Raw genomic sequence first — 26524 nt, 5'->3', positions numbered from 1 at the left:
AGTGTGGGTTGGTCAAATTACTCACAGATTGGAGCTTTTAACATGACTAAATTGACAGAGTTGTTTTTAATAAATGCAGGCTTAATAAGAGCAAGGCATAACCTCAAGTAAAAGCTTTTCTCATTAAGTACCGTTTCATAACAAAAAATAACTGTTCAGAGCTCTCAGAACCCTAATATTAACACTCACCTTGCAGGCTAGGGAGACGACATCAGCCACTGTATGGTCCCGTCTCATAGGCACTTGGACGGCGTGGCTGTCAGGCATGTAAACACAGCTCAGTGTTTCACCACTGCTCTCCCATTGACCGCCCTCAGGGGGAGCCAGAGAGTAGTGGTTGGCTAGGCTGTCCAGTCTCTAAAAGGAGAGAGAGAGAGTTTACTATCTACTTCACATGCTTTGGCAATGTTAACATACGTTTCCCATGCCAATAAAGCCCTTAAATTGAAATTGAATTGAAATTGAAATTGAATTGAGAGAGCGAGAGAGACAGAGCGAGAGTGAGTGAGTGAGTGAGTGAGTGAGTGAGTGAGTGAGTGAGTGAGTGAGTGAGTGAGTGAGTGAGTGAGTGAGTGAGTGAGTGAGTGAGAGAGAGAGAGAGAGAGAGAGAGAGAGAGAGAGAGAAGCAGATTAATCAATAGGTTTCCATTAAACAGATGCAGAAACTGTCAGTGGATCAAAGTGCAGTGCAAAGATGTCATGCAATTAGCCATCACAGGACGCAGTCGTTTCATATAATAGCCATCATAATGATGGTGTACACAAGAGGATTGATTACAGGGGGTTATTGGCAGAGCACGTCTAGACTGGGCGACATCTGCACAGATCTACAAAAAGACTTTGCATCATCATCATGATAATAATAGGCTCAATTAGTTCTGAGTGCCATCCAGATGATTTCATGTTTAGTGATGGATTAATGGCTGCCTTGACAGACTCCTTCCTGGAGGCCATCTGAGTCCATCAGGCCAATTATTCCCTATCCACATTAACAATGAGGTTGGGGTTAGCATTAATGCTGGGTTGTCCTGCCACGGGGCCTCAGAAGCAGCAGTATTTGGGTTTTGGTTGCGACTCCATGTCTCTGAAGGGAAAACAGCCACTGCTGCATTAGGGGGTTGTGGGCGATGCCACAGTAACTACACAGACCACAGCTGCTATACAGGCTCCACATAGCGAGTAAACACTCAAACATGTTTCAAAAGTCACAACCAGCAGAACCAACCAATGATTCAGTAGCGCTTCAATGATAACACTTCTCATTAGAGAGAGATAGACATTAAAAATGTACAGTTGCTGTGGGGACTGAAGTAGAATAGTGGCGTTCTAGCACATTGGGAGCCTACAGAGAGTGGTGTGTGTCTCCTGGACACTGTCTGTCTGTCTGTCTGTCTGTCTGTCTGTCTGTCTGTCGGTGTGTCACAGAGGAAAACCTTGGGAGACATCCTCCCTCAGAGACCAGTCAGACTATGGGACTAAGGTCTCTTTGACTGGGCCTATGATGTTTGTTGGGCATAAACATATGGTCACACGCACATGCACAGAGAGAGTCTGGCGAGGATAACAAAGTGGCTTTCTGACCTAGGTTGCTGGAAAAACACGGTTGTACAAGAAAACAAGAAAACAGTCATTTCATTTTCCAGCAACATGTCCATTTGGGAAGAGAAACCTGACAGAACGCTGCCAACATAAAGCCTACCAATGTTCTGGCCAATGTGTTGCTCTAACCTTTGTGGAGACAAGCAACAGAGAGCTGGTTCTTTCACAACTTTCTGTCTAGTCATGTGGGTTAATGAGGTCATGTTTATACTTTCAGAGGGAGAGAAAAATGGTTGTCTTGGGAAAGATTGCATAACAACCACCCTGCCTGCCTGTCTGTCCATCCAACATGGTGTGACTGGAAAATAACTGTTCTGTTGGCAGTTGGTGACCAGTCTGCCTCTTCACCTCAAGCCAAGTACATTTTTACATTTTAATAATTTAGCAGACGCTTATCTATCCAGTAGTGAGTGCATACACTTTTTCGTACTGGTCCCCCGTGAGAATCACCATGCTATACCAACTGAGCCACACGGGACACAGTCACTGTGCAGTCATTCATGGACCCAGGCAGGGTTGTAACGGTCATCTTTCCACAGGCACTGCCAAGCCTCAGCACGCACCGGCCATTAACTTACGTGTGAGTGTGTATGTGTGAGTGTGTGTGATCGTTTGTGTGTTTGTCTGTGTGTGTGTGTGTGTGTCAAAACCCAAACCTATACTTCAGACTTTCCTCTCATAAGAGATAAAATATTTTCTAGCAGCGAACCACCACCATGAACCTTTGTAAAGACGGAATCAAGACTAACGGACACTTCATGTCAGAGCTAACCATCACACAAAAACACTTTAAACTCTGTACAGTACCTCCTAGCAACATCCTAACATACACTACAGCCTGACATATACTACTCTTTTTTGTATTTGGGTCTTTCTACACTGGACAACTTGTTACAGCTGTTGATAAGTCATTGAAAATAATCTGCCAACATCTTTTCATGTCATTACATTAAGATATAATGGGGATCATAGCTATATTCAATAAAATTCACGAGTTGATTTAAAACCTATATTTAACCCTTTATCGTGGTTGGTGTCTTGAAGGATTTGTCCATAATCGTGTGACATAAAACATTACTTTTCTGTCCTTGCATTTATGTTGTCGTTATATCATATATTAAGCATTAATCAGTTAAATTAGACATCGAACTTGAACCCTGTAAGAATTATGGATCTAGCTGTTGGACAGTTTGCTGTATAGAGATCTCAGAAATTCAGTGTAACTACATAGCTAACGTTTCATGTCTCCTTATGTTATTGGGTGAAAACAGTTTTCATGGGCACACAAATCCCAGTGTATGCATTGCAAAATGGAATGCTTCTAACCGAAATAGTCACCTTATCTAGATACTTAAAACCTAAATCGATACTGTCATTAAAGTGGTACTTCAATAATAATGCATAATACTTGTTGGATGCACATTTGGTGTCCAGCTGAATAGTTATGCCGTAATATTTTCACAAGATGCAACAAGTGCTGGAAAAAAAAGTCCCAAATATTTTCGCGTCTCATTCTGAAGACAGTTATGTCTGGATCCACATTGGATCTAATATCCCTAGCGAATTGATGTTGATCATCTGTTGTTGTCTGCTTGATTTACAGCAGGGTCTCGTTAGATTTAACAGAGAAAGCATCAAGGTAATGAGTTCATGTTTTCATATGTTTTTGTGCCTCGGATTGGAAACCAAGTCTACCGTGCACAAATGTGTAGGATATACTATTGGGCAACATCCAACACTATTCCTATTAATTATTCGGGATATAATGACAACAAATTACATAGTCTAGTGGGCTTTTTCAGAATATGATCTGGTAATGAAATAACATGACAAATACATTTCGTTTTTCATGTTAGACCTGCAATTTTAAACAATACAAGGGGCTTGAATTAGCCTATTGAACATGAATTTGGAGCTCAGAAATTCAAGTACTGGAATAGGCCTTCCTTGAAAATCAGACATTTCCTTACTTTGTGCTTGAAAAGTTATTGTAATTATTGAAGCCAATTTATAAGTTCTCCTGCTCCCTTCATAATGATATGTGATTTCATTTTTGATCCGTTTTTGTGAGAGATGTGGCCACTTTCTTTAGTTTCACGCGTGTGGCAGGGGAACAGAGGTGGTGACAGGGGGAGCGCACAGCACAAGGGTACGGGCAGGAAGAGGGGGAGAGGTGTGGACTGAAGTACAACAGGTCTGAGAGGGCCTCTGGTTGAACATAGGGGGTGACAGAGGTGGGATGGGGGCAGTGATGGGGGGATGGGATGTGAGCGGGATCTCACGGGTGTGACATGGCCTGTCACGGTCTCTGGAGAGCCAAAGATTTGTACAGGAGCGCCATGATGACATTCCTAAGGGATACAGGTGAGGGTTCGCTGGCAGCCATTGTCAGAGCCCGCTATATCCCCCATCAACAAACTGAAACTCCCTGACCCCTGAAATGCAGCATTCCTGCCCATTTTAAAACAGAGACACACACACTGACCCCCCCCAATACAGCTCATCTAAAGGAGCCCAATTCTAAATTTAAATGGATTCCAGGAAATACTTCATCCAACTCCAGGACAGAGAGAGGAATGAGAAATACATCATGATACTTTCACAACAACATTAAAGCTTGTCCTAAAGAAAGGATGTTGTTGTCCCTTCTTTAGCCACATCTGGCTCTATGGCTCTAACATTGGCCACATTCACCCTGGTCCCCTAATCTCTGACTCAGTCTCAATACAGAGCTTTGTGTCCAGGGGAATAGTGACGCGAGCCTGCCGGACGGATATCCTGCCCTCTCTCAGTCTGCTCATTGTGACCCCTCACCCCTCATGTCAATCTTTATCTGCCCCATAGATCCCAACACATTCAGGACAAGTTCTTCCGTATGGATGAAGAGGAGAGCAGAAGAGCCACAGATACCAGAGGAACAATGCTCTCTGTGTGAGAAAATACTAGACAGTCTATTTGGAGCTGCATGACAACATGTTTGTAACCACCTAATAGTTCCAATGTGTGATCCAAAGGGATTTACAGTTACAGTATGTTACTGCTCAGATGGTGAGTGTTTCTAGTATTCACTCTTCACTCAACACTTTCACATTCACACTGATACTGAGTTTCCATCAGATTTACCTCAGTATTTTACCCAAAAGGCTCAGAATTTTGTTTCCATCTCCACAGACCGGCACCCATGTCTCACTGGGCCATAGCCTCGGCGGGCCTGCTCTGACTTGGGGCCAAAGCCTGGACACTGGTACTTTTTAGCTGCCATTTAACTGTGAACATGGGTTAACACCTTTCTATGGTTAACACCTTCTCACAAAGCAACTGTCTTGATGATGAGGAGGTTGTTGATTCTGCTCTTTACAAGGTGTCAATCATTTACTCCTCCCTGCTCCCGGTCACCCTCCTGATGGAAACAAAATAACACTAGAGCTTACATTAACATAAACACTGGCGACAGGTGGAAATTGAGCAAGACCGAGCTTCTCAACACTGTCTCTCAGCACTTTCCATTATGACCTTCCCGTTGTGAAGCAGAGCCACTCACTACATCACCAGAACCTGTCTTGTATTTTACCCCTGCTGCTCAGATGAGGGTGGAATACAGAACGTCAGGGGCTCTATTGGACACGGCGTCTAACCGTTACTAGTGGGTAACCAATTGGTTCCGGTAGGTTAAATAACTCACTTTTGCACTGTGCACCCCCTTTTGAGCACTTATAAATACAAATTTAGAATTTCTCTATGATCTTGGCTTTGTACAGTATTTCTTATTGTGGGTTCTATTGCCCTTTAGACACAATGGGGTGCAGGTTTCTCTCTTTATGATATACAGATATGTCAGTACAGATAGACAGACACCTGCAGATTGGCATGTTAGGCATCTTAACTTTGATCCTGCTCTGGTCCTACGTACAGTACAGACCCCAGCCCAAAGTCTGCAGAATCAGACACGAGCTGCAGGCATGACCCCTAACCCCTGACCCCTGTACCTGGGAGATGTCATCCCACGGCTTGTCATCGTAATGCGTAACCATGAGGCTTGCTGAGACACAAGATACTGTTGATCTATGTCTCAGCCATATGCACTCACTTATAAAATCTAGCCTGTAGACTCTCAGTCAATGAATTGTACGATTATTTGACACTTGTTTGATATCTAATATGAAGCAGACATCAAAACAAAATATATATGGTATTTTACATTTTGATATCTGTAACTCCTAAAAGGTAATAGAATGAGATTAAACAGTCATATGAAAGTGTAACATGGACTCACCTCAGAACTAGTGGGCGGGAGACAGTAGGGTTGTCCTCCATCACTTTCAAAGATCTGCAACAGAGAGAAACACATGTTTCCTTGACTAAAATCCCTGTAGTCATCTATTAAACAGCGGTAACCCATAGCAGCAGACTTATTACACAGACATTGTTATTATGTAGCTAATTAAAAAGTGTGCAGTGAGGGCCTGGTGCTTTGATACTATTTCCATGCAGGCTGGGACTGGGACTAGGCTGGGACTGTGGCTGGGACTAGGGCTGGAACTAGGGCTGGGACTAGGCCTGGGACTGGGACTAGGGCTGGGACTAGGGCTGGGACTAGGCCTGGGACTGGGACTAGGGCTGGGGCTGGGACTAGGCCTGGGGCTGGGACTAGGGCTGGGACTAGGCCTGGGACTGGGACTAGGGCTGGGGCTTGGACTAGGGCTGGGGCTAGGGCTGGGACTAGGGCTGGGACTGGGACTAGGCTGGGACTAGGCCTGGGGCTGGGACTGGGACTAGAGCTGGGGCTGGGACTAGGCCTGGGACCAGGCTGGGACTAGGCCTAGGACTGGGACTAGGGCTGGGACTAGAGTTGGGACTGGGACTAGGCCTGGGACTAGGGCTGGGACTGGGACTAGGCCTGGGGCTGGGACTAGGGCTGGGACTAGGCTGGGACTAGGCTGGGACTGGGACTAGGCTGGGACTAGGGCTGGGGCAGAGGCAGCCTGTGAGGCTCCAGAGGGAGGCAGTAATAAGTAGTGTAGACATCCAGAAACAGGACTCCTGTGTGGCAGGAGAGAGAGAGAGAGAAGAGATGAGAGGACAGACAGCCTGCCAGGGTAGAGAGAAGGGCGGGGGACTCCTCCTCTCCCTCTTCAGATCCCCTCTCGCTAACTCTACCTCTTAATCTCTCTCTTCTTGATCCCTTACCTCCCTCCCTTCCTCCCTGCCTCCCTCCTCCTCCTCCTCCCTCCCGACTGATGTAAGGCGTGTTGTGGCAGGCACGCAGGTAGGCATGTGATGAGTCCCTAAGCCCTCTAGGAAGGGTGACTCAGCAGGTTCAGAGGGATAACTGATGACGCCACTGCTCTACTGTACTTCAACACAGCTAAACCAAACACTCTGCTTCGCTTCAGATGAGACTCGGAGGAGAAATGAACATGGCCTCTCCAGACAGATGGCAGTAGTAGTGATATACAGAGCTCCATTGACCGCCGTCTATGGAGGTTATACATGCTGTATGCAGCACAGAGCAGGTCCTGTTATAGTAGCTGTAAACACCGCTGTCTGACTGCCGTAAAGCCCACTAATTTTAGAACTCTTAAACTTCTCCCACAAATGCCTGGGCCCTCCGGCCTGCTGCAGCCACTGAACCCTGGCCAGGCAGCTCCTAGGGTAATGCTACAGCTCTTTTGATTTTGGAATCACTAAGCAGGGCAAATAGGATTTGGGCTTAGTCAACAGAGATGACTCAATAAGAGGACTGTGGGATGTCGTGGGAGGGGAGCCGGTGGATAATGTTTATAGAAGTAGAGAAAGAGAGCTGGAGGGAGAGAGCCAGGGTAAGAGAGAAAGAGAGCTGGAGGGAGAGAGCCAGGGTAAGAGAGAAAGAGAGCTGGAGGGAGAGAGCCAGGGTAAGAGAGAAAGAGGAAGGAGGGAGAGAGCCAGGGTAAGAGAGAAAGAGAGCTGGAGGGAGAGAGCCAGGGTAAGAGAGAAAGAGAGCTGGAGGGAGAGAGCCAGGGTAAGAGAGAAAGAGAGCCAGGGTAAGAGAAAAAGAGGAAGGAGGATATGAGAGATAGAAAGTAAAGGAATGAGAGAGTTTGGCATTATGACATCAGCCTGCTGTCTATACTGAAAATAAATATAAAACGCAACTTGCAACAATTTCAAAGATTTTATTCAGTTACAGTTCAAAGAAGGAAATCAGTCAATTAAAATTCATTAATTAGGCCATAATCTATGGATTTCACACTTGGGAGCCAGGCCCAACCAATATAATAATATAATATAACATAATATGGCATTTAGCAGACGCTTTTATCCTAAGCGACTTACAGTCATGTGTGCATATTTTTTTTTATGTATGGGTGGTCCCGGGGATCGAACCCACTACCCTGGCGTTACAAGCGCCATGCTCTACCAATTGAGCTACAGAGGACCACCAATCGAAATGAGTTTTTCCCCACAAAAGGGCTTTATTACAGACAGAGATACCACCATGGATTATCTTGGCAAAGGAGAAATCGTACGTAAACAAATTTGTGCACAAAATTTTGTGTATGGAAAATGTCTGGGATCTTTTATTTCAGCTCATGAAACATGGGACAACACTTTACATGTTGCGTTCATATTTTTGTTCAGTATAAATCCCTCAGTAATAAACACGTGTCATATTGCCTCATTGGGAGGACAGAGAGCAATGATGTCACACAACATGACGGCTTACCTAGTCTCCAGGAAATATGGGAAACTCATTCTCACACTAGACCGACACTATCTACACTCACACTCTTACAAGACAGCAGATGTACCTGGAAAGCCATCAATCTACAACTCCCCTTGAAGCAATTAGTCACTCTTTTTAATAGGTACCAAGGTCATAGAAAGGCACAGAAATGTATCCCAACTGGAGAGCTTAGCTTAGCAGGGGAACCTGTGAATAACTGTGGGGCTGTTTAATATTTAGTGGACTTACACAAACCATCTGTTTGTCGCTGTAGGGCTAAGTACAGCAGGCTACAATTTACCACATATGGCTTTTAATAATTCATGCTACAGAACTGTTCCTGCTCGTCATGCGCTGTGAGCCACCTAGGCCTTCTGCGCTGTGAAACCAAACTGGGTCTCATTAGCTAGCCTGCTGGAGCTCCCAAACACACCACAAACATCATCACACACACATATAGTAGCCCCGCGGAAGTGGAGGGGTGAGGAGAGTACTGGGAGGAGCAGGGAAGTCCTCGTTTAGTCTGCATTAAGGACACCTGGCCACCTCTTTTGAAGAGGACTACGGAGAATCAGAAGCTGGCAGTTAGCAGTGTCTACATTATAGCTGGGTGCTTAATGCTCCCTACAATCAAAGATACACCAGTCAGTCCATCAGTCAGAGCCAGTAAGAGACATGGCCGTGGAAACATTTATGAATCCTCAAAGTGAAGCCTCCAGCTCAGACGCAACACAAAGCAGAAGACTGTCAAACTATTTCAGAGAAAATATTGTAGTGATGTTGTGGCATTTGACATGTACGCACTGAAGTAAGCACTGACATCATCTTAATCTAGTGTACTTCAGTGTAGTAACTACACCATTATCCAAGTTCATTGATTTTCATAATAGGCTAGATCCTGGGAAGTGGGAACCAGGTCTTTTCCCTGCCTTAGAAGACTCTGCTGGGCAGTACCTTCAGAGTATAGGGGCTGGGGGCTGAAAACATCAATAGATAATGAGCCTGTGTGGAAGTGTAATTACCACAAATAAAACATGAGCTTATTACCTTTTAATAAACACAATCTTGTTTATGGGGTAAAAATGCACACCAAGGCCACATTTCAACTTTCTCTTAGAAATATGAAAAAGTCTTGCTTCATTTTCCTTGTAGGCATAGGTGTGTGTGTGTGTATGTTCTCTGTGTGGGCATTTAGTGTGTGTGTCCTGTGTGTGTGCAGTATGTCCAGGTACCATACCTGTCCTGCGGATGGTCTCTTGTCACGGCCCCTTTTGGTGAGATTGTCCAGGCCTTTGAGGGAGGAGAAGAGGCCTCTCTTGTTGCGTGATCTCTGGCTCAGGGACATGGAGCGCCTCCTCAGTGTGGCCTCATCCCTGGAACAGATCTGACGACATAACACACCGTCAGGGCTAGGATTAAACTCTGCAGTCACACATCAATCAACCTGCTTAAACTTCAGTCTATTAAGACACCCTCCATCTCAACCAGAGACTGACCAGTGCATGGAAGGAGGACACAGAGAAGATACTCAGGCGTCCCAGGGCGGTCTTGGAGGGCCGGCTGGCTGCAGCCAACAGGCTCTTGGGGTTAGGCAGCTCGCCGCCCTGCAGGCTGGCCAGGTAACAGCGCATCCTGAACAGGTCCATGTTAAACTTCTCCAGGTTCTGCTCCCACTGCTGGATCTGTAGGTAGGAGGGAGGGTTGGAGAAATGGGGAGGGGAGAGAGGGGAGATATGAAGGGAGGGAGGTCAGAGAGAACATTAAGTGTGCATTCCATCAAGCTGGGATTGTTTACAGATGTGGTGGTGGTGGGAGTGGGTGGGTGGGTGGGTGGGTGTAGCTGGTTGAGGGCAGTAAGGTTGATGATAGTGAAGGAGGGTTGTAGTGTGTGTGTGTGTGTGTGTGTGTGTGTGTGTGTGTGTGTGTGTGTGTGTGTGTGTGTGTGTGTTTAATGCAGTGTATCTTATTCTCTGCAATAAAAGTAATGGGAGGGGGTTGATGAGCACCAGACCACCCTATAACCCTCCCCCTAAATACACACACAACACACTCACATGCTTCGAGACCCTTTTTGCACTATGTACTGTAAAGTATGAGATGGTGCTTATTTTGTTAGCTTGGGGGGTTCACTTTAATGAGATAACTGTGGAGTTAAACGACTCTCTATACAATTGACTTTTATAGTGCTAGTGTGCAGAGAGTTCATTTACAAGACAGACCAGTACGGAATCCGGTCCTCCCATTAACACTGATTCAGACTAATAGAATCCTTCATGGTTGGGAATGAGTTGGATAGGGGACCCAGAGATACCTCTGCTGCAGAGGATAAGTTCATTAGAGTTACCAGCCTCAGAAATTGCAGCCCAAATAAATGCTTCACAGAGTTCAAGTAACAGACACATCTCATCATCAACTGTTCAGAGGAGACTGTGTGAATCAGGCCTTGATAGTCGAATTGCTGCAAAGAAACCACTACTAAAGGACACCAATAAGAAGAAGAGACTTGCTTGGGCCAAGAAACACGAACAATGGACATTAGACCGGTGGAAATTTGTCCTTTGGTCTGGAGTCCAAAATGGAGACGTTTGGTTCAAACCGCCGTGTCTTTGTGAGACGCGGTGTGGGTGAACGGATGATCTCTGCATGTGTATTTCCCACCGTAAAGCATGGAGGAGGAGGTGTTATGGTGTGGGGGTGCTTTGCTGGTGACACTGTCTGTGATTTATTTAGAATTCAAGGCACACTTAACCAGCATGGTTACCACAGCATTTGTTTAACCGTTTTTTGGTTACTACATGATTCCATATGTGTTATTTCATTGTTTTGATGTCTTCACTATTATTCTATAATTTAGAAAATAGTAAAAAATTAAGAAAAACCCTTGAATGAGTAGGTGTTCTAAAACTTTTGACCAGTAGTGTAGTGTCATCCAAGGGTTAGAGTCTGGGCAGGGCTGTGTTGTCCTAAGTGTCATGCTTGGTCAATCCGCTGAGATAACCCTGTATCTCTACTGCTTCTATAAAGTCATTACAATGGGGTATTCTGGGGGACAGGAGAGGATCATTTTAAATGGAGAGCAGGCATTACATTGTAAATTACAACTACAGCACCCGATTTCACAGGAAGGCCAAGAAGATCATCAAGGACCTCAGTCACCCGAGACACAGCTTGTTCACCCGCTACCATCTAGAAGGCGGAGACGGTACAGGTGCATCAAAGCTGGGACCGAGAGACTGAAAAACAGCTTCTATCTCCAGGCCATCAGACTGTTAAACAGTCACCACTAGCCAGCCTCCGCCCAGTACCCTGCCCTGAACTTAGTCACTGTTACTAGCCAGGTACCACCCGGTACTCAAACCTGCACCTTAGAGACTGCTGCCCTATGTACATAGACATTGAACACTGGTCACTTTAATAATGTTTACATGCTGTTTTACCCACTTTATATGTACAGTGAGGGGGGAAAGTATTTGATCCCCTGCTGATTTTGTACGTTTGCCCACTGACAAAGACATGATCAGTCTATAATTTTAATGGTAGGTTTATTTGAACAGTGAGAGACAGAATAACAACAACAAAAATCCAGAAAAACACATGTCAAAAATGTTATAAATTTATTTGCATTTTAATTAGGGAAATAAGTATTTGACCCCTCTGTAAAACATGACTTAGTACTTGGTGGCAAAACCCTTGTTGGCAATCACAGAGGTCAGACGTTTCTTGTAGTTGGCCACCAGGTTTGCACACATCTCAGGAGGGATTTTGTCCCACTCCTCTTTGCAGATCTTCTCCAAGTCATTAACGTTTCGAGCCTGATGTTTGGCAACTCGAACCTTCAGCTCCCTCCACAGATTTTCTATGGGATTAAGGTCTGGAGACTGGCTAGGCCACTCCAGGACCTTAATGTGCTACTTCTTGAGCCACTCCTTTGTTGCCTTGACCGTGTGTTTTGGGTCATTGTCATGCTGGAATACCCATCCACGACCCATTTTCAATGCCCTGGCTGAGGGAAGGAGGTTCTCACCCAAGATTTGACGGTACATGGCCCCGTCCATCGTCCCTTTGATGTGGTGAAGTTGTCCTGTCCCCTTAGCAGAAAAACACCCCCAAAGCATAATGTTTCCACCTACATGTTTGATGGTGGAGATGGTGTTCTTGGGGTCATAGGCAGCATTCCTCCTCCTCCAAACACGGCGAGTTGAGTTGATGCCAAAGAGCTCCATTTTGGTCTCATCTGACCACAACACTGACCCAGTTCTCCTCTGAATCATTCAGATGTTCACTGGAAAACTTCAGACGGCCTTGTATATGTGCTTTCTTGAGCAGGGGGACCTTGCGGGCGCTGCAGGATTTCAGTCCTTCACGGCGTAGTGTATTACCAATTGTTTTCTTGGTGACTATGGTCCCAGCTGCCTTGAGATCATTGACAAGATCCTCCCATGTAGTTCTGGGCTGATTCCTCACCGTTCTCATGATCATTGCAACTCCACGAGGTGAGATCTTGCATGGAGCCCCAGGCCGAGGGAGATTGACAGTTATTTTGTGTTTCTTCCATTTGCGAATAATCGCACCAACTGTTGTCACCTTCTCACCAAGCTGCTTGGCGATGGTCTTGTAGCCCATTCCAGCCTTGTGTAGGTATACAATCTTGTCCCTGACATCCTTGGAGAGCTCTTTGGTCTTGGCCATGGTGGAGAGTTTGGAATCTGATTGATTGATTGCTTCTGTGGACATGTGTCTTTTATACAGGTAACAAACTGAGATTAGGAGCACTCCCTTTAAGAGTGTGCTCCTAATCTCAGCTCGTTACCTGTATAAAAGACACCTGGGGGCCAGAAATCTTTCTGATTGAGAGGGGGTCAAATACTTATTTCCCTCATTAAAATGCAAATCAATTTATAACATTTTTGACATGCGTTTTTCTGGATTTTTTTGTTGTTATTCTGTCTCTCACTGTTCAAATAAACCTACCATTAAAATTATAGACTGATAATTTCTTTGTCAGTGGGCAAACGTACAAAATCAGCAGGGGTTCAAATACTTTTTTCCCTCACTGTATACTGTATTCTAGTCATGGCTCATCCCATATAACTAATGCTGTACACACATGTTCTATTCATATACTGTCCATACACACCACCATACACATATATATTTATATTCCGGACTATGACATTGCTATTTCTGAATGATTGTATTTTTCTTTTTTGTATTTGTGTGTATTGTTTAGTGTTGTTAGGTATTAATGCACTGTTGGAGCTAGAAACATAAGCATTTCGCTGCACCTGCAATAACTTCTGCAAAATATGTCTACGCGACCAATACAATTACATTTGAATTAGATGGCCTCCTCTTCCCTCAGAGCAAAGACCGGCAGGTTATGGTTTGATAGTTGATACAGTTTAATATTGGTACACTGCATAGCCACAAATGGAAGTGCCACACTCAAACCCATGTCTGATTGATTACATCTTATTTACATTCTGCCAGGCAATGTTAATCCATCATCATATCAAAGAAGCATGGCCGTTATCGGATTGAGAATAAGAAAGAGGCTGGCATGGATGTTTGTGTGTGTGTCCTTCTCTTTACCGCTGGCAAATCTGCACTAAGGCAGAGAGCCACCATCCTTGCAGTGAAGACATATTGTACCAATCTGGCCTTACAGCAATCTTATTTACTCCCATTTCAGTCCAATTAAGAGGCAGGAATGGGCCTTTTTGTAAGAGATACAGCATCCTTTGACTTTCCCCCTCTCTCTCTTAATGATTGTAAATGCCAACCTGATTATGACTTCACTATGGAGGGGGAATAGAGAGACTTCAAAAAGGTCTACTGGCACTGATTTTGAGAAGGGGGGAGGGTAGACATCAAAGTGTCCTCTCGTAGCCCCACTCACCCCCCACCCTAAATCCATAATCAGCCGTGGGCGCCCGTCTCAGGGCCTAACCCCACCCTCTCCCCTCTGACCCTATCATTGGCTCCAGACCTCTCTGTCCCGAGGTGCCGTGATAGCTTTCATGTCTTGCAGTCGAGGTAGATGTCTTTGCACTAACAGCCCTCCAAACACAATCATCCAACCATCACAAACACCCCCCAAAATGTTGCAAGTCCAAAATCTCTATCTTCTAATTCAGAGTTTAAATGCTTTGAAGCAACCAGACCCACCTCCGAAGGATGAATTACTGCACTATAAATCTGATATCTACTCTTAAGTAGTTGAGACTGAAGAAGGGTCTGAAATGAGGGGTGGACAAGCTAACGTTGGTGTTGAGTCTTTAGCCATCTCCATGGCTCACTACATTATATGTACAGGACAGTTTTAGCTGTGGGGAGAATCAGTGATTGGGTCTGTTTTTCTCCTCAGGCAGGGTGTTAGAGGGGCTAATGTTGAGAGGCCATTATACAGAACAGCATCTGGAATCCCAATCTGATGAACTGGGAAGCATCAGCCTGCAGCCTGCCTCTCCTCTCCTCTCCTCTGAGTATGTGTTTGGACAGCCACTAGCTACATTTAGGCCACTTCTCCCGCTTCCGAAAATAAGACATGGGGTTTAAGTCGCATGGGTTGATTCACATGTCATATTTTTAGGGCTGCTAGATTCCTAACAAACACACTGAAAAGAACAGACCATAGAACAGATCATAAAATGTTTTTCTGTCCGGGACACTAACCAATGCTTCAATGTGAGACCACACCACTATCAACATAACAACCTCTGATCATCATCTACCTCATCCTCACCTGGTTCTCTATGGCCTTCCTGTTCTTGGGGTCGCTGACGATGGACAGCTGCAGCTCAGCCATCTTCTTCATCTTGCTGTCCATGTCTATCTTCTGCAGCAGGCCTCTGATCTGGCTTCTAAGTAGACGCACCGTATCCTCCTTCCCATGACGCTTAGCGAACAGAGAGGCACTGGCAGAGTGGATGGCTGTCACCCAGTTCTCCAGGTCTGTCTGGTTGCTGGCCTGAACAGACAGAGTTGAAGGTAGGATATTAGATGATGGAGGTTTGAGGTAAGACCATAAATGGTAAGACTAGATTATTACTGAAAGATAATTAGTCCTGAATGGTTTATGTGATGGTATAAGCACTGCAAGACGCAGCGATGATAGTGATGTTATGAATGACATGCTTCCGGGTTGGCCTCTATATCTGGATGATTGACAGTTATAAGAGCAGAGCACTTTGCACCCATATTGTGTTCCTATCTTCCTCATGGCATATTATCATCTTCATGCCAGATTTTCCCATTTTTCCCATCTATACGCTATTACGTAATTTCACAGTCAATACAGTCAATCTTGAAAGGATCATATAGCTTGACAAAAACGATTACATTATCAGAGGACATGGGATGAAATGTGATAGGAATATGAGGGAGAAGTGATTCATGTAGGACACATGAGGGAGAACACAGGCTTCTATGATGCTTCATTTTATAGACTTAATGGTTTCCTGACCTCTTTAGAGTTTCAAGTGATGTTAAATCCACTTTACCATTTTATTAGATTTACACCGAACACCACAACTGGGATTTCATGCAATACACTCAGAAAAGCTTGTAAATGTGAGAGGAGAAAACTACTGAGGCCAAGTCAAGGCTTTAAGTCATCCAACACTGGAAATAAGGTCAGCGATAAACAAAATGTGCACACAAACAGAAAACCTCAAGATGGAGAGTTAAATTATTCTCCTTATAATCATTTACGAGCTAGAATCATTAAGTTGATCTGCTAGATTATACAGTCTAAAAATACACAAGTGTGTGTGATTGTGTGTGTGTGACTACATTTGTAAAACATCTCCATCCACTCCTATACAGTGTGAATATGCTGAACAATGCGTTGGTTCCATTTTTACATTTACATTTTAGTCATTTAGCAGACGCTCTTATCCAGAGCGACTTACAGTTAGTGAATACATATTTTTTTATACTGGCCCCCCGTGGGAATCGAACCCACAACCCTGGCGTTGCAAACGCCATGCTCTATCAACTGAGCTACATCCCTGCCGGCCATTCCCTCCCCTACCCTGGACGACGCTGGGCCAATTGTGCGCCGCCCATGAGTTCCCTATTGTTCAGCTGACACAGTCAGTGTAATCTAGCAGCAGACTACACCACTCTGCTTGGCTGCCCAAGCAGGAAGAGACTATCAAACCAGGCTGCCACAGAAGCACGGAACATGCTTTCCTTTCAACCGACACAAAACATTCCCCACTAAGTAACAGCTTCTACTCCTCATTTGTGTGTTGGATTGGCTGGAACACTCAGCATGTCAACAAGCAGAGCAGAGTGATGGGGGAAATCAGAGCAACAACACCATGATGTGCTCATGAAGCTAACGCCAAGCTAACGCCACACTAAAACACAGTATCTACTGCATATCCATCCACTTGGGGATAAATACTGTGGACATCTACATTTTCTTGTTTGAACAGTGAGTTTGAAGAGGTAGACCTCACCTGGAAGAGGTAGACATCTCCGTAGGTGTTGCTGAGACAGAAGACGTTCTCCTTCTTGGGGTGTTCAGGAATGGCCTGGACGATACTGTCCTCTGCAAACAGGGCGTAGCGCGGAGACAGCTCCTGCTCTGGAGAACCCTTACCATAGGTCTCATAGAACAACAAGGTACAACCTGGAGGAAGAGGAAGAGGTTGGTCATTAGAGGGAGGAAGAACACAGCTCAGAGGAATGTCCTCATAACCTGACATTTATTTGTCTCTGCTGTTCTTCAGTCATTTACAGTAAGTGGAAGAAAGGCTGAAGGATCCACCCACACTCTCTCATGCTCCTGGCCTGAGGTTGATCTATTTAGCCAGTAAATGCACCGGTAAAATTCCCTGTGAGCTTTTAGGATAGCGAAGGATCAGTGTACGGTAAATGTAATGCACAGGCTAAGTAAAGGAGATGGACTCTGCCAAGGACACACTGTAGTCTTCCAGAAAAACCATGTGAAGAGCTGCTTAAGTGATATGTCTGGTTTTACTTAAACTTTAAATGTGATTTAAAGTTTGAAACTAACTTTCCCCTCTGTCTCCCAGCGTAAATTAAATTTCAGTTTATGTATTCCATGAACAATTTAGTGGTTATATCTACTGAACCTGAGGATGTAATGCCTCCAATGCTAAAGTTCAAGTTACACTTTGACCTTTGGTTGCCCTCTAACCCCCCTCACACCTTTAACTCACCTTTCAATGTACCAAACCTATTGAGCATCAAGCTCAACTCGATTTCAGTGAGGTATTGAAGGTCCAATTCAATATTTATATCGACTGGAACTTTGATGGCAATGTCGCAAACCCTCTTTCTCTCTGGCCACCCACCCCTACTCACCTTTCAGGGTGACCCAGTACTGTTTCCACTTCCTGCGTGTGACCAGCTCCAGCTTCCTGTCCTTGTGCAGGGTGAGGAGGGGTTTGAAGGAGAGCCAGCCGGCCCTGCGTACCACCCCCTGCTCCTTTTCAAACAGCATGTCCAGCTGCTCCAGAGAGTCGCCCGCAGACTCACTGCTGCTCTCCCCCCCTTCTGTCCCCGTAGACGGGTCTCTCCTCTCACCACCTCCCCCTGCTCCTCCACTACTGCCCTGCCCAGTCCCTGTCTCCAGCTCCTGCATGAAGTTCTCATAGATGTTCTGGTGGAGGGCGTCGCTGCTGTGGTGGAGGGCCCCTGCAGATTGAGCCCGGGAGGCCCCAACATTGCCAGGTACGCCAGGGTACCACAGGCTGAATACCTGGGAGGGAGAGCTGGTGTCAGCTGTCAGGCCATCCAATCCACTGTCAAAGGCCTCGCTGCCGTCCTTATATCTGGGCTCCTGGAAGGGCACAGAGAGGAGAATAAGGTGAGGAGAGGGATGAAGTGAGAGTGAGAGGGTAGGGAGAGAGGGTGGGGGGGAGACTGTGAGGTGAGGGTAGGGAGAGAGGGGTGGGGGGGGACTGTGGGGTGAGGGTAGGGAGAGAGGGTGGGGGGAGACTGTGGGGTGAGGGTAGGGAGAGAGGGTGGGGGGAGACTGTGGGGTGAGGGTAAGGATAGAGGGTGGGGGGAGACTGTGGGGTGAGGGTAAGGATAGAGGGTGGGGGGGAGACTGTGGGGTGAGGGTAGGGAGAGAGGGTGGGGGGAGACTGTGGGGTGAGGGTAGGGGAGAGAGGGTGGGGGGGAGACTGTGGGGTGAGGGTAGGGAGAGAGGGTGGGGGGAGACTGTGGGGTGAGGGTAGGGAGAGAGGGTGGGGGGGGAGACTGTGGGGTGAGGGTAGGGAGAGAGGGTGGGGGGGAGACTGTGGGGTGAGGGTAGGGAGAGAGGGTGGGGGGGAGACTGTGGGGTGAGGGTAGGGAGAGAGGGTGGGGGGGAGACTGTGGGGTGAGGGTAGGGAGAGAGGGTGGGGGGGAGACTGTGGAGTGAGGGTAGGGAGTAGGGTAGGATGAAGTGAGAGTGAGGAATCCTTTTGGCATAGAGCATGTACTGTCTCGATGCCAGAACTTTCCAGACTGAGAGAAACAAATTCCTGAGGCTGGCACCTAGGTGACTGAAGTTCTTGAGACAACTTAATTGAGTCTGCGAGGGCACCCTAGCTTCCTGATCTCAGTAGAACACTACTTCATGCGATTACACTCTTTCAGGGGTAATGAAAGCCTACCTGCACTCCACTAGATTGCAGCATTGATTCTCCCCTGGCAACTGGGTTGGGTGCACTTCAAACACAAACAGTGTTCCAATGCCCTTCCAAAGCAACCCTTCCTCAGTCTCTCGCTGAGTCTACCCCCTCCTCTCACTGTCTGTCACCTCTCCCTTCCTTCCCTGTCTGTCAGTCTTCCCAAGCCTCCCCCAGTCTCTCAGTCTCCCCTTTTTTCCCCTTAGTCTCCCCTAGTCTCTGCTTTCCTTCCCAATCCCCCTCTCCCTCAGTCTCCCGCCTTCTCCCCCAGCTGTTTCTCATTAGAACCTGGGCTGGGCCTGAGTGGCTGGCTTGGAGGGTGCAGCGCAGCGAGAGCTCTGAAGCCCAGGTGGAGGGCAACGAGAGCTGGAATTAGTCCTGATTTGGGTCGAATCGTTGAAAAGAGGCTGCATGGCCAGACACTGTGATATATGGTAATATATGGTTAATTGAGCAAATTGGAAGCTGGCGGTGATTAGGTGGCTATGGTGGAACTAGCCCCAGCGGAGAGCCCCAGACAGTGTGGCCCCTGAACCAGCTCTGTCCTGGGCACCACAGAGTCACCAGAGTGCAGAGAGACCCAACTCTGAATGTCTCCAATTAAACTATACAGAGCTCAGTTGGAAACATCACGCTCCAACATTTGCCCATGAAGAAGTTTGAGTCAGAACACTGAAAGAGACCATTTATCAAAACAAATATCACTCTGCTCATTTGCATTCTGTTCTGAAGCCTGGGGTTGCCCAATGCCTACAGATACATACATTTGATGTGTGCTAGAGTTGAAAGGAGAACAGGGATTTGATTGCTACTCTGATTGACCAGAGCTTGTTGGGGAGTTTCTCATGGACCTTTGAAGCTGTGCTGGGAATCTGAACAACTTCAAATCACAGTCCCTCACAAGCCCCCGTCCTTCTCATTGAAAAGGTAAACTAGTTCAATACTGCATGGAAGCTGTATCCTAGGTCGCTTCCCAAACCCAACACATAGCAAGAGATGACCAGGGCTTAAGATAGGAATGTCATTTAGAGTGAAAGCTCTGTCCCCAAGAGAGATTAACCCTCTTGTGCCAACGCCGGTAACACCCAGATATTTTAGTTAGCCCCTAATGCCCTAATGAACTAGCACCTATCCATACAGTACATACTAGTGGATTGGCTCTCTGGAGAGGAGGACAGGGGGTCGAGTAGAAACCCAGAGCAGCGTCACCAAATCATAATCACCATGACAACCACATCATTAAGAGTGGGGTGGAGTTTCGAAATCTTCAGCTGGGACTTAGTTTCACTAACAGAGATTTCATAGGCTTACAGCAATTATCTTGGAATGGTTTGAAAAGCATTTTAAAAGTTTAAAAGATAATTAGTGCATAATGTATGATTTAAAGCCACAGTCACAGAGGGCCACGTTTCAAGCAGTTTGTAAGCTAATTTGGGAATATCTAACAACACAAATTCTGAGCAATTAACTACTTAGCCTTTGTTGCAGAAAATATGACTATGGTGATTACATTTATGGGGCTTCAATGCTCTTAATAAGCTATTACATACCCATAACACACATTTACACAAACACACTTTATCCAATGATTTCTCAAACAGTCTGGTGTAATTTTATAGGTCCGGTTCTCAGCTGTCTGACCCATTCTGCAACACTGACCTGTGTACGTCATCCAGACCTGCTGTCAACTGGTAGATAACATCTATTTTCAACCACTCACACAATATCATCTCAATGAAATGCACAGACGAGCTTGTCTCAAATCTAACAGTACCAGTACGCTAGAGAAAAAAACACTGTTTCAATCTCCACAGTGCAACAACAATCTACAATCATCTAGACCCAAACTGGAGGATATCGTCTGATCATAACAATGCACTCAACAGCAAATTATATACAATGGAGAGCTATGCCTCCTACACAGGGCAGTCTACATATTCCTTTCATTGGCATGATGTTGCTAAAAACACTAAACTGACATGACCTCTTGTACCCACCCAGAAGTAGTCATGGAATCTGCAGACCCCTTGGCTTTTCATCCTTACTCTCCTTCTCACTGTTTCATGCCTTATTCTCCGGTAGACGACTGCATCTCTAGTCCCTACACAATGCACCATCCGCTTCCCAAATGTCATTCCGCGGTACCCTGTGGTTCCCTGTACTCAGACAGCTGGTATTGTGGTACTCGGGATCGGGGACACTGTTGCGTTCCTGGCGAGACGACACCGACCGCTGAGGCACATGGCCCAGGTAACCAGTAACAGTCCCCAGCCAAGTAACTGTCAGAGAGTTGCTTCCTCTGCCACCCCCACCCCACCCCACCCCTCCCTCACTAACAGGACACTAACAGGGTTGGAACACTAGTCTGTGCCAAGCACTGGGAGACTCCAGAGTCATCATATTCTCCTGTGGAGCCATGGAGCTGCAGACAATCACATCTCAAAACAGGGAAATTCCAAAGGACACACCTGATGCAGCTAAGGCAGTACCTTTATTACAGACTACAGGTTGACTACATGGAGACTAGCAATAGGCTATGACTACAGACCTAACTGCAAACACGCTGTACATACCAAGCGATGAAGATAGTTCATAGATCTGTATACACCCTGTGAAGTACAACATCAGTTTAGAACCTGAGAAAATGTGTTGCATTGCCACTGGCTCGGTTTATTCTTTGTGACATTTTGTGACAAATGTTTCTGTTAAAAAATATGAAGAAATTCATAGATTGTTTGAGCACTGGGACCCTGACCTACACAGACAACCCCAGACGACAGCCCCACTCACCTGTGTCTTCCTTTTCTTCCTGCTGAGACTTCCAGTCCAGTCACTGAGGCGTCTCATGCGGCTCCTGACGGAGCCAGAGCCCTTTTTCAGGGTGGAGACCTCTCCACTGGGCCGGGCCTTACGGCAGGGCAGGGTGTAGGATGAGTACTGCCTGGCCTCTGGACACTCCTCCTCAGCAGGCACGCCCAGGGACGAAACAAAGGAGGCCCGGTGCTGGATGTGATGGGAGTGAAGAGGGGATTCCCTGTACTGGGCCGACAGGTCCTTAGCTGTGGGGAAGGTGGCAGCCATACTGGGGTCCCTGTAGAGATCTGAGATGGACAGAGGGGGAGACTGCTGGCCAAAGGCCTCCAACTGGTCAGCCCTACGGTTTCCCATAGACCTACTGGAGGAACAGGACTGGTCTTGGTCGCAGAGCTCCGCGCTGGGCCCCCAGGGCGAGTCGTACCAGGAGCCCTCTGAGCTCAGCGAGCTGCCCTTGCTGGTCCTGGCGGTGGAGGTTGAGGCTGGCTGCGGAGCACCGTGGTGGGCCTCAGGCCTGCTGCTGCCAGGTAGACTGGGTGTGGACTCCAGGGTGGGGGAGAACTTGAGCAGCTGCACTGGCCCAGATGCCTCATCTAGCAGCAGACCACTGTTAGTGTTGGTGAACTCCACCCTCAGACTACCATCCTTCTTGATGACCACCCTGGGACTGCTCTGCTCCTCAAGCCCCTCTTCCCCCTCTCCTCGCATCCTCTCTGGGGTCCTGTGTCCGTTCAGAGCATGGTCGTTCAGATCCCCTGATGCTCTACTGTACAGGCTTCCACTGCCCTCATATTGGCAGCATCTATTCTCAGCTGGGAGGTGTGAGCAGCCTCTTGGTGGGGAGCCATGCCAGCGATGGCAGTTTGGACTGCCCTTCACCCCCTTGGTGACATAATCATAGTGTCTGGAGACATATGGCTCTCCTCTCCTCTGTGGGGGGGAGAGGCAGCGTCGACCAACAGCCCTGGCCTTGTACCCCGAGCCCCCCGGCCCACCTTTCCACCATGTATTGGGGGACAGAGCCTCCTCTTTGGTTGAGCAGAACTTTAGTGAGTAGGGCTTTTGTTTCCCGGGGAAGATTAAGCTGGTTCCCTTGGGCCCCTGAATGCTGTACTGGCTCTCAGAGTTTCCCATTGCGATCTGGAAGACAAAAGAGACTGATTCTGTCAGAGATACTATGGAAGGCAAGGCAGACATCTGTTGGGTTAAATCATTTCAGTTCTCGTCACACAGCTGTGCTGAGAGGGAGGCCTTGTACTGTAACTCAGATTGGTCATGGTTGAGCAAACTCAGTCCACATGGACATTACCACACTACTCTTAGTGACTAATGATTCCTATGGGAGGTCGTCAGTCACGGACTAGGTTTAATCAGATAACATCTGAGTGAAAAGGACAAAGAAAAGGTATAATTGCGCAGGAGAGTGTCAGGATGAAAAAGTCTAATAATTACAAAGACATCCTGTTCTTCTCATTTTACTCCTTTTCCAGGAAAGGTACCAAGGCGGCGGCATCACTAGTGTGACCAACAAGCTTTAAGCCTTCATGGCTGTTATGTGTGACAGGATGGGGTGAAATAACTTCCAGATAAGGGTTTTAGATTAGGGAAGGAGGGGCATGACCAGACCGGACATCTGATGGAAGTGAATCAAAGAACTGTAGAGTGCGGTTTGAGATGTAGCGGTTTGGTTTGACATTTGTTTGTCAACTGTAATATGTTACTGAAGGCAGCTATGGCACACTTGCTGTGATTTCATTGCATAATTGGTATAGTTGGCAATACTACATTAGCGTTAGCCTACCATTTTCCACTCCCTGCACTGCTTAAACGTGCTAAGACACTGACCTACAATCACTACCACTTATAGAAGCACTGTTAATAATCGCTGATAGGAGACAGAATCTGAGACTCACCTGTGTGTCCTATAGTCTCAATCTCTTCTCAGAGGTCCTCCAGTGGGCATGGTGGTCCTGGATTCCTCTGCTCTCAGGCGACCCTCTCTCCTCCTGCTGCACAGCCAGGACCATCTGAGGGACACACAAAGGAGAGCGGTTGGGTTAGGTAGCGATTGGGTTATCACTATGGCAGCACAGCTCTGTTAACTGCCTGTGACAAACCCCAATGTTTGATAACAGGTGTTGCAATTAGGGCTGAGTCATAATCTGGTGTTCAGTAGAGCTTTGGTATTTTAGTGGTTAAGAAGAGGACACCCAGCTTTGATCAGAGGAATACTCTCCATTAAGGTACTGAGGAACAGATTCACTTTGCAAAATCCCCAATGTCTGTTTACAAGAGGAATAACACCACATGGCTACTGTACCTCATCCGAAGAGAGAACATTCTTGGCATGCAACAGACTAAAATTGAATTACAACTACAAGCTTTCGCTGTCAAAGGCATATACAGTAAAGAAATGCAATGCTTCCATGTGTAGGCTCAAATCTGCACCAGGTTTCCATCACAGTGATCCTGAAGGAGTCAGCCCAGGTCTGTCTCTGCTGTGCCACTCTGTCTCTATGACTACTGTAGAAACCCACTCCTCCCCTCGGACTGAAAATCCCCTTTATATTCCTCTCCAACCTAAACATTACTCAAATTTTTCCAACTCCGCAGAACTCAATGACGTCTTCTTTGATCGGTTGGGAAAGTTTTTGAAAGCCTGCTACAGTTTGCCCTGCTGTTTATTTTTAAACACTGGAATTCCAGCCTTTTTCTTTGCTTCCCATTGCCAAATTTGTCCAGGGGTGGATTCCAAAAACAGAAACTGCTGGAGCGCTTTCTTACCATAGCTGTGGGCTCAGCTGAGGAAAGAGCACAACCCTTGCAGTATATAACCCTTCTACATGTAGCTCACGCTCCAGGAAAGCATTCACATGATACCCATCCTCCACTGGTGAAGCAGCAGCACACGTACAGCATTTGTGAGAGGCCAGGCCATAGTGTAAATACCCTGGGGATTAACTCATCTGTGGCATTACTGCTGTTTACCTCTCCTTCTTACTGCACCTTGAATTTCGAGACCTTCGAGAGGCGCAAGATAAGAGTCTGCTTAATTACTAGATGTTCTATACTGTTGCATATAGGCTGAGGGTAATAGGGAATCAACAACTCCGGCTTGAGAGTAAAGGAGATCTGTAGCATAAGTGTGATGTCACAGTCACACAAACTTGTTTTGTTTGGTACCTGTGACCTTCCCAATGTGGTCAGAGGGACAAACACAGCACCGTGTTAAAGGAAATTAAGCCTTGGTTGTGAGAATGTATTCTATCAAGCTTCTATGAAGTGGGTCAGTCAGGCACAAGGCAAACAATTTAGCCAAGTTTGTTTTTAGTCCTGACCTATTACAAACTGCTGCTAGCCTTCACCAGCTATAACTATTCCCACATCTTGTAGAACCACTACACCGATCATGAACTTGACATAGGTCATACAGTGATAAGATAATAGCATCTATTCTCTATAGATAAAGATACAGATGTAGGATCTTAATTTGATAATTATTTTGTTGATGGGAATGTTCATGCACAGCAGGAAATGCAAACTTGTAGTGTATTGAAGGTTTAAAAAGGCTTTGTAATTTCAACATACAAATTTCAGACTTGATTTGCCCTAACGTAAAATGTATCAATCCCTACAAAAAATATCCATGAATTATAATCCAGAAATCCTGACAGAAAGTGTTCTTGGAGTTGCCAAGTCTAAGACGTCTAGCTCTGACAGATACAGTTAGAAGGGTTGCCAAGTCTAAGACGTCTAGCTCTGACAGATACAGTTAGAAAGGTTGCCGAGTCCAAGACGTCTAGCTCTGACAGATACAGTTAGAAGGGTTGCCAAGTCGAAGGCCTCTGACAGCTAGAGTTCCCAGGGTTGCCAAGTTAAGGCCAGAGGCCACGTGTCCAAGGTTAAGAGTCAACAGCGGTCATGAGTGCCTGGTCGACCGCAGTTGGCCACTCCACTAGGCTCATAGTCCCTGGCCTGCCCTCCACAGCGTTCTGTGTCTGTGGGAAAACCGGAGCGCCATCTCTCACGGCCGGGTTTACCATCCATCTGCCATAGTCTCCGCATCTACCCCCTCCTAACCTTCTGACTCTCTGATCAAATCAAATCAAATTGTATTTGTCACATGTGCCAAATACAACCTTACCGTGAAATGCTTACTTACAAGCCCTTAACCAACAATGTAGTTCAAGAAATAGAGTTAAGAAAATATTTACTAAATAAACTAAAGTAAAAAATAACAATAAAATAACAATAACGAGGCTATATACAGGGGAGTCAATGTGCGGGGATACAGGTTAGTCGAGGTAATTTGTACAGTAGGGGTAAAGGTAGGTTTATTTACCTCTTTGTAGGTAGGGGTAAAGTGATAATAAACAGTGCGTAGCAGCAGTGTAAAAACAAAGGGGGGGGGGTTAGGTAATCTGTTGAGCTTGACCCCAGATGGCAGGAAGATTGACCCCAGTGATGTGCTGGGCCGTACGCACTACCCTCTGTAGCGCCTTACGGTCGGATGCCGAGCAGTTGCCATACCAGGCGGTGATGCAACCGGTCAGGATGCTCACGATGGTGCAGCAGTATAACTTTTTGAGGATCTGGGGACCCATGCCAAATCTTTTCAGTCTCCTGAGGGTGGAAAAGGTGTTGTCGTGCCCTCTTCATGACTGTCTTGGTGTTTTTGGACCATGATGGTTTGTTGGTGATTTGGACACCAAGGAACTTGAAACTCTCGACCCGCTCCACTACATCCCCATCGATG

At 46.4% G+C, this 26524-nt stretch overlaps 1 protein-coding gene across 5 annotated transcripts in view; it reads right to left on the bottom strand.

The window, feature by feature from the left end:
* The window catches only part of LOC121539161 (rho guanine nucleotide exchange factor TIAM2-like), a 132013-nt gene that overhangs the window by 40762 nt on the left and 64727 nt on the right, over positions 1 to 26524 (bottom strand). For 4 of the 5 annotated variants that reach the window (XM_045207517.1, XM_045207518.1, XM_041847459.2 and 1 more), the window contains 9 exons: positions 23682 to 23795; positions 21745 to 22908; positions 17642 to 18119; positions 16771 to 16943; positions 15048 to 15272; positions 9799 to 9984; positions 9540 to 9686; positions 5873 to 5926; positions 190 to 357 (listed from right to left, as the gene is read on the bottom strand). In XM_045207517.1, the coding sequence (XP_045063452.1) occupies positions 190 to 357; positions 5873 to 5926; positions 9540 to 9686; positions 9799 to 9984; positions 15048 to 15272; positions 16771 to 16943; positions 17642 to 18119; positions 21745 to 22902 (2589 nt within the window). In that variant the 5' untranslated portion in view covers positions 22903 to 22908; positions 23682 to 23795. Of the gene's footprint in view, positions 1 to 189; positions 358 to 5872; positions 5927 to 9539; positions 9687 to 9798; positions 9985 to 15047; positions 15273 to 16770; positions 16944 to 17641; positions 18120 to 20951; positions 21031 to 21744; positions 22909 to 23681; positions 23796 to 26524 lie in introns of those variants that run through there. The other variant, XM_045207520.1, reaches the window with a different exon arrangement.

The sequence above is a fragment of the Coregonus clupeaformis genome, chromosome 25 (assembly GCF_020615455.1).
Source record: "Coregonus clupeaformis isolate EN_2021a chromosome 25, ASM2061545v1, whole genome shotgun sequence".
Taxonomy (NCBI): Eukaryota; Metazoa; Chordata; class Actinopteri; order Salmoniformes; family Salmonidae; genus Coregonus; species Coregonus clupeaformis.
Note: the sequence above shows the minus strand (reverse complement) of the source record. Positions and strands in the feature narration are given on the sequence as shown.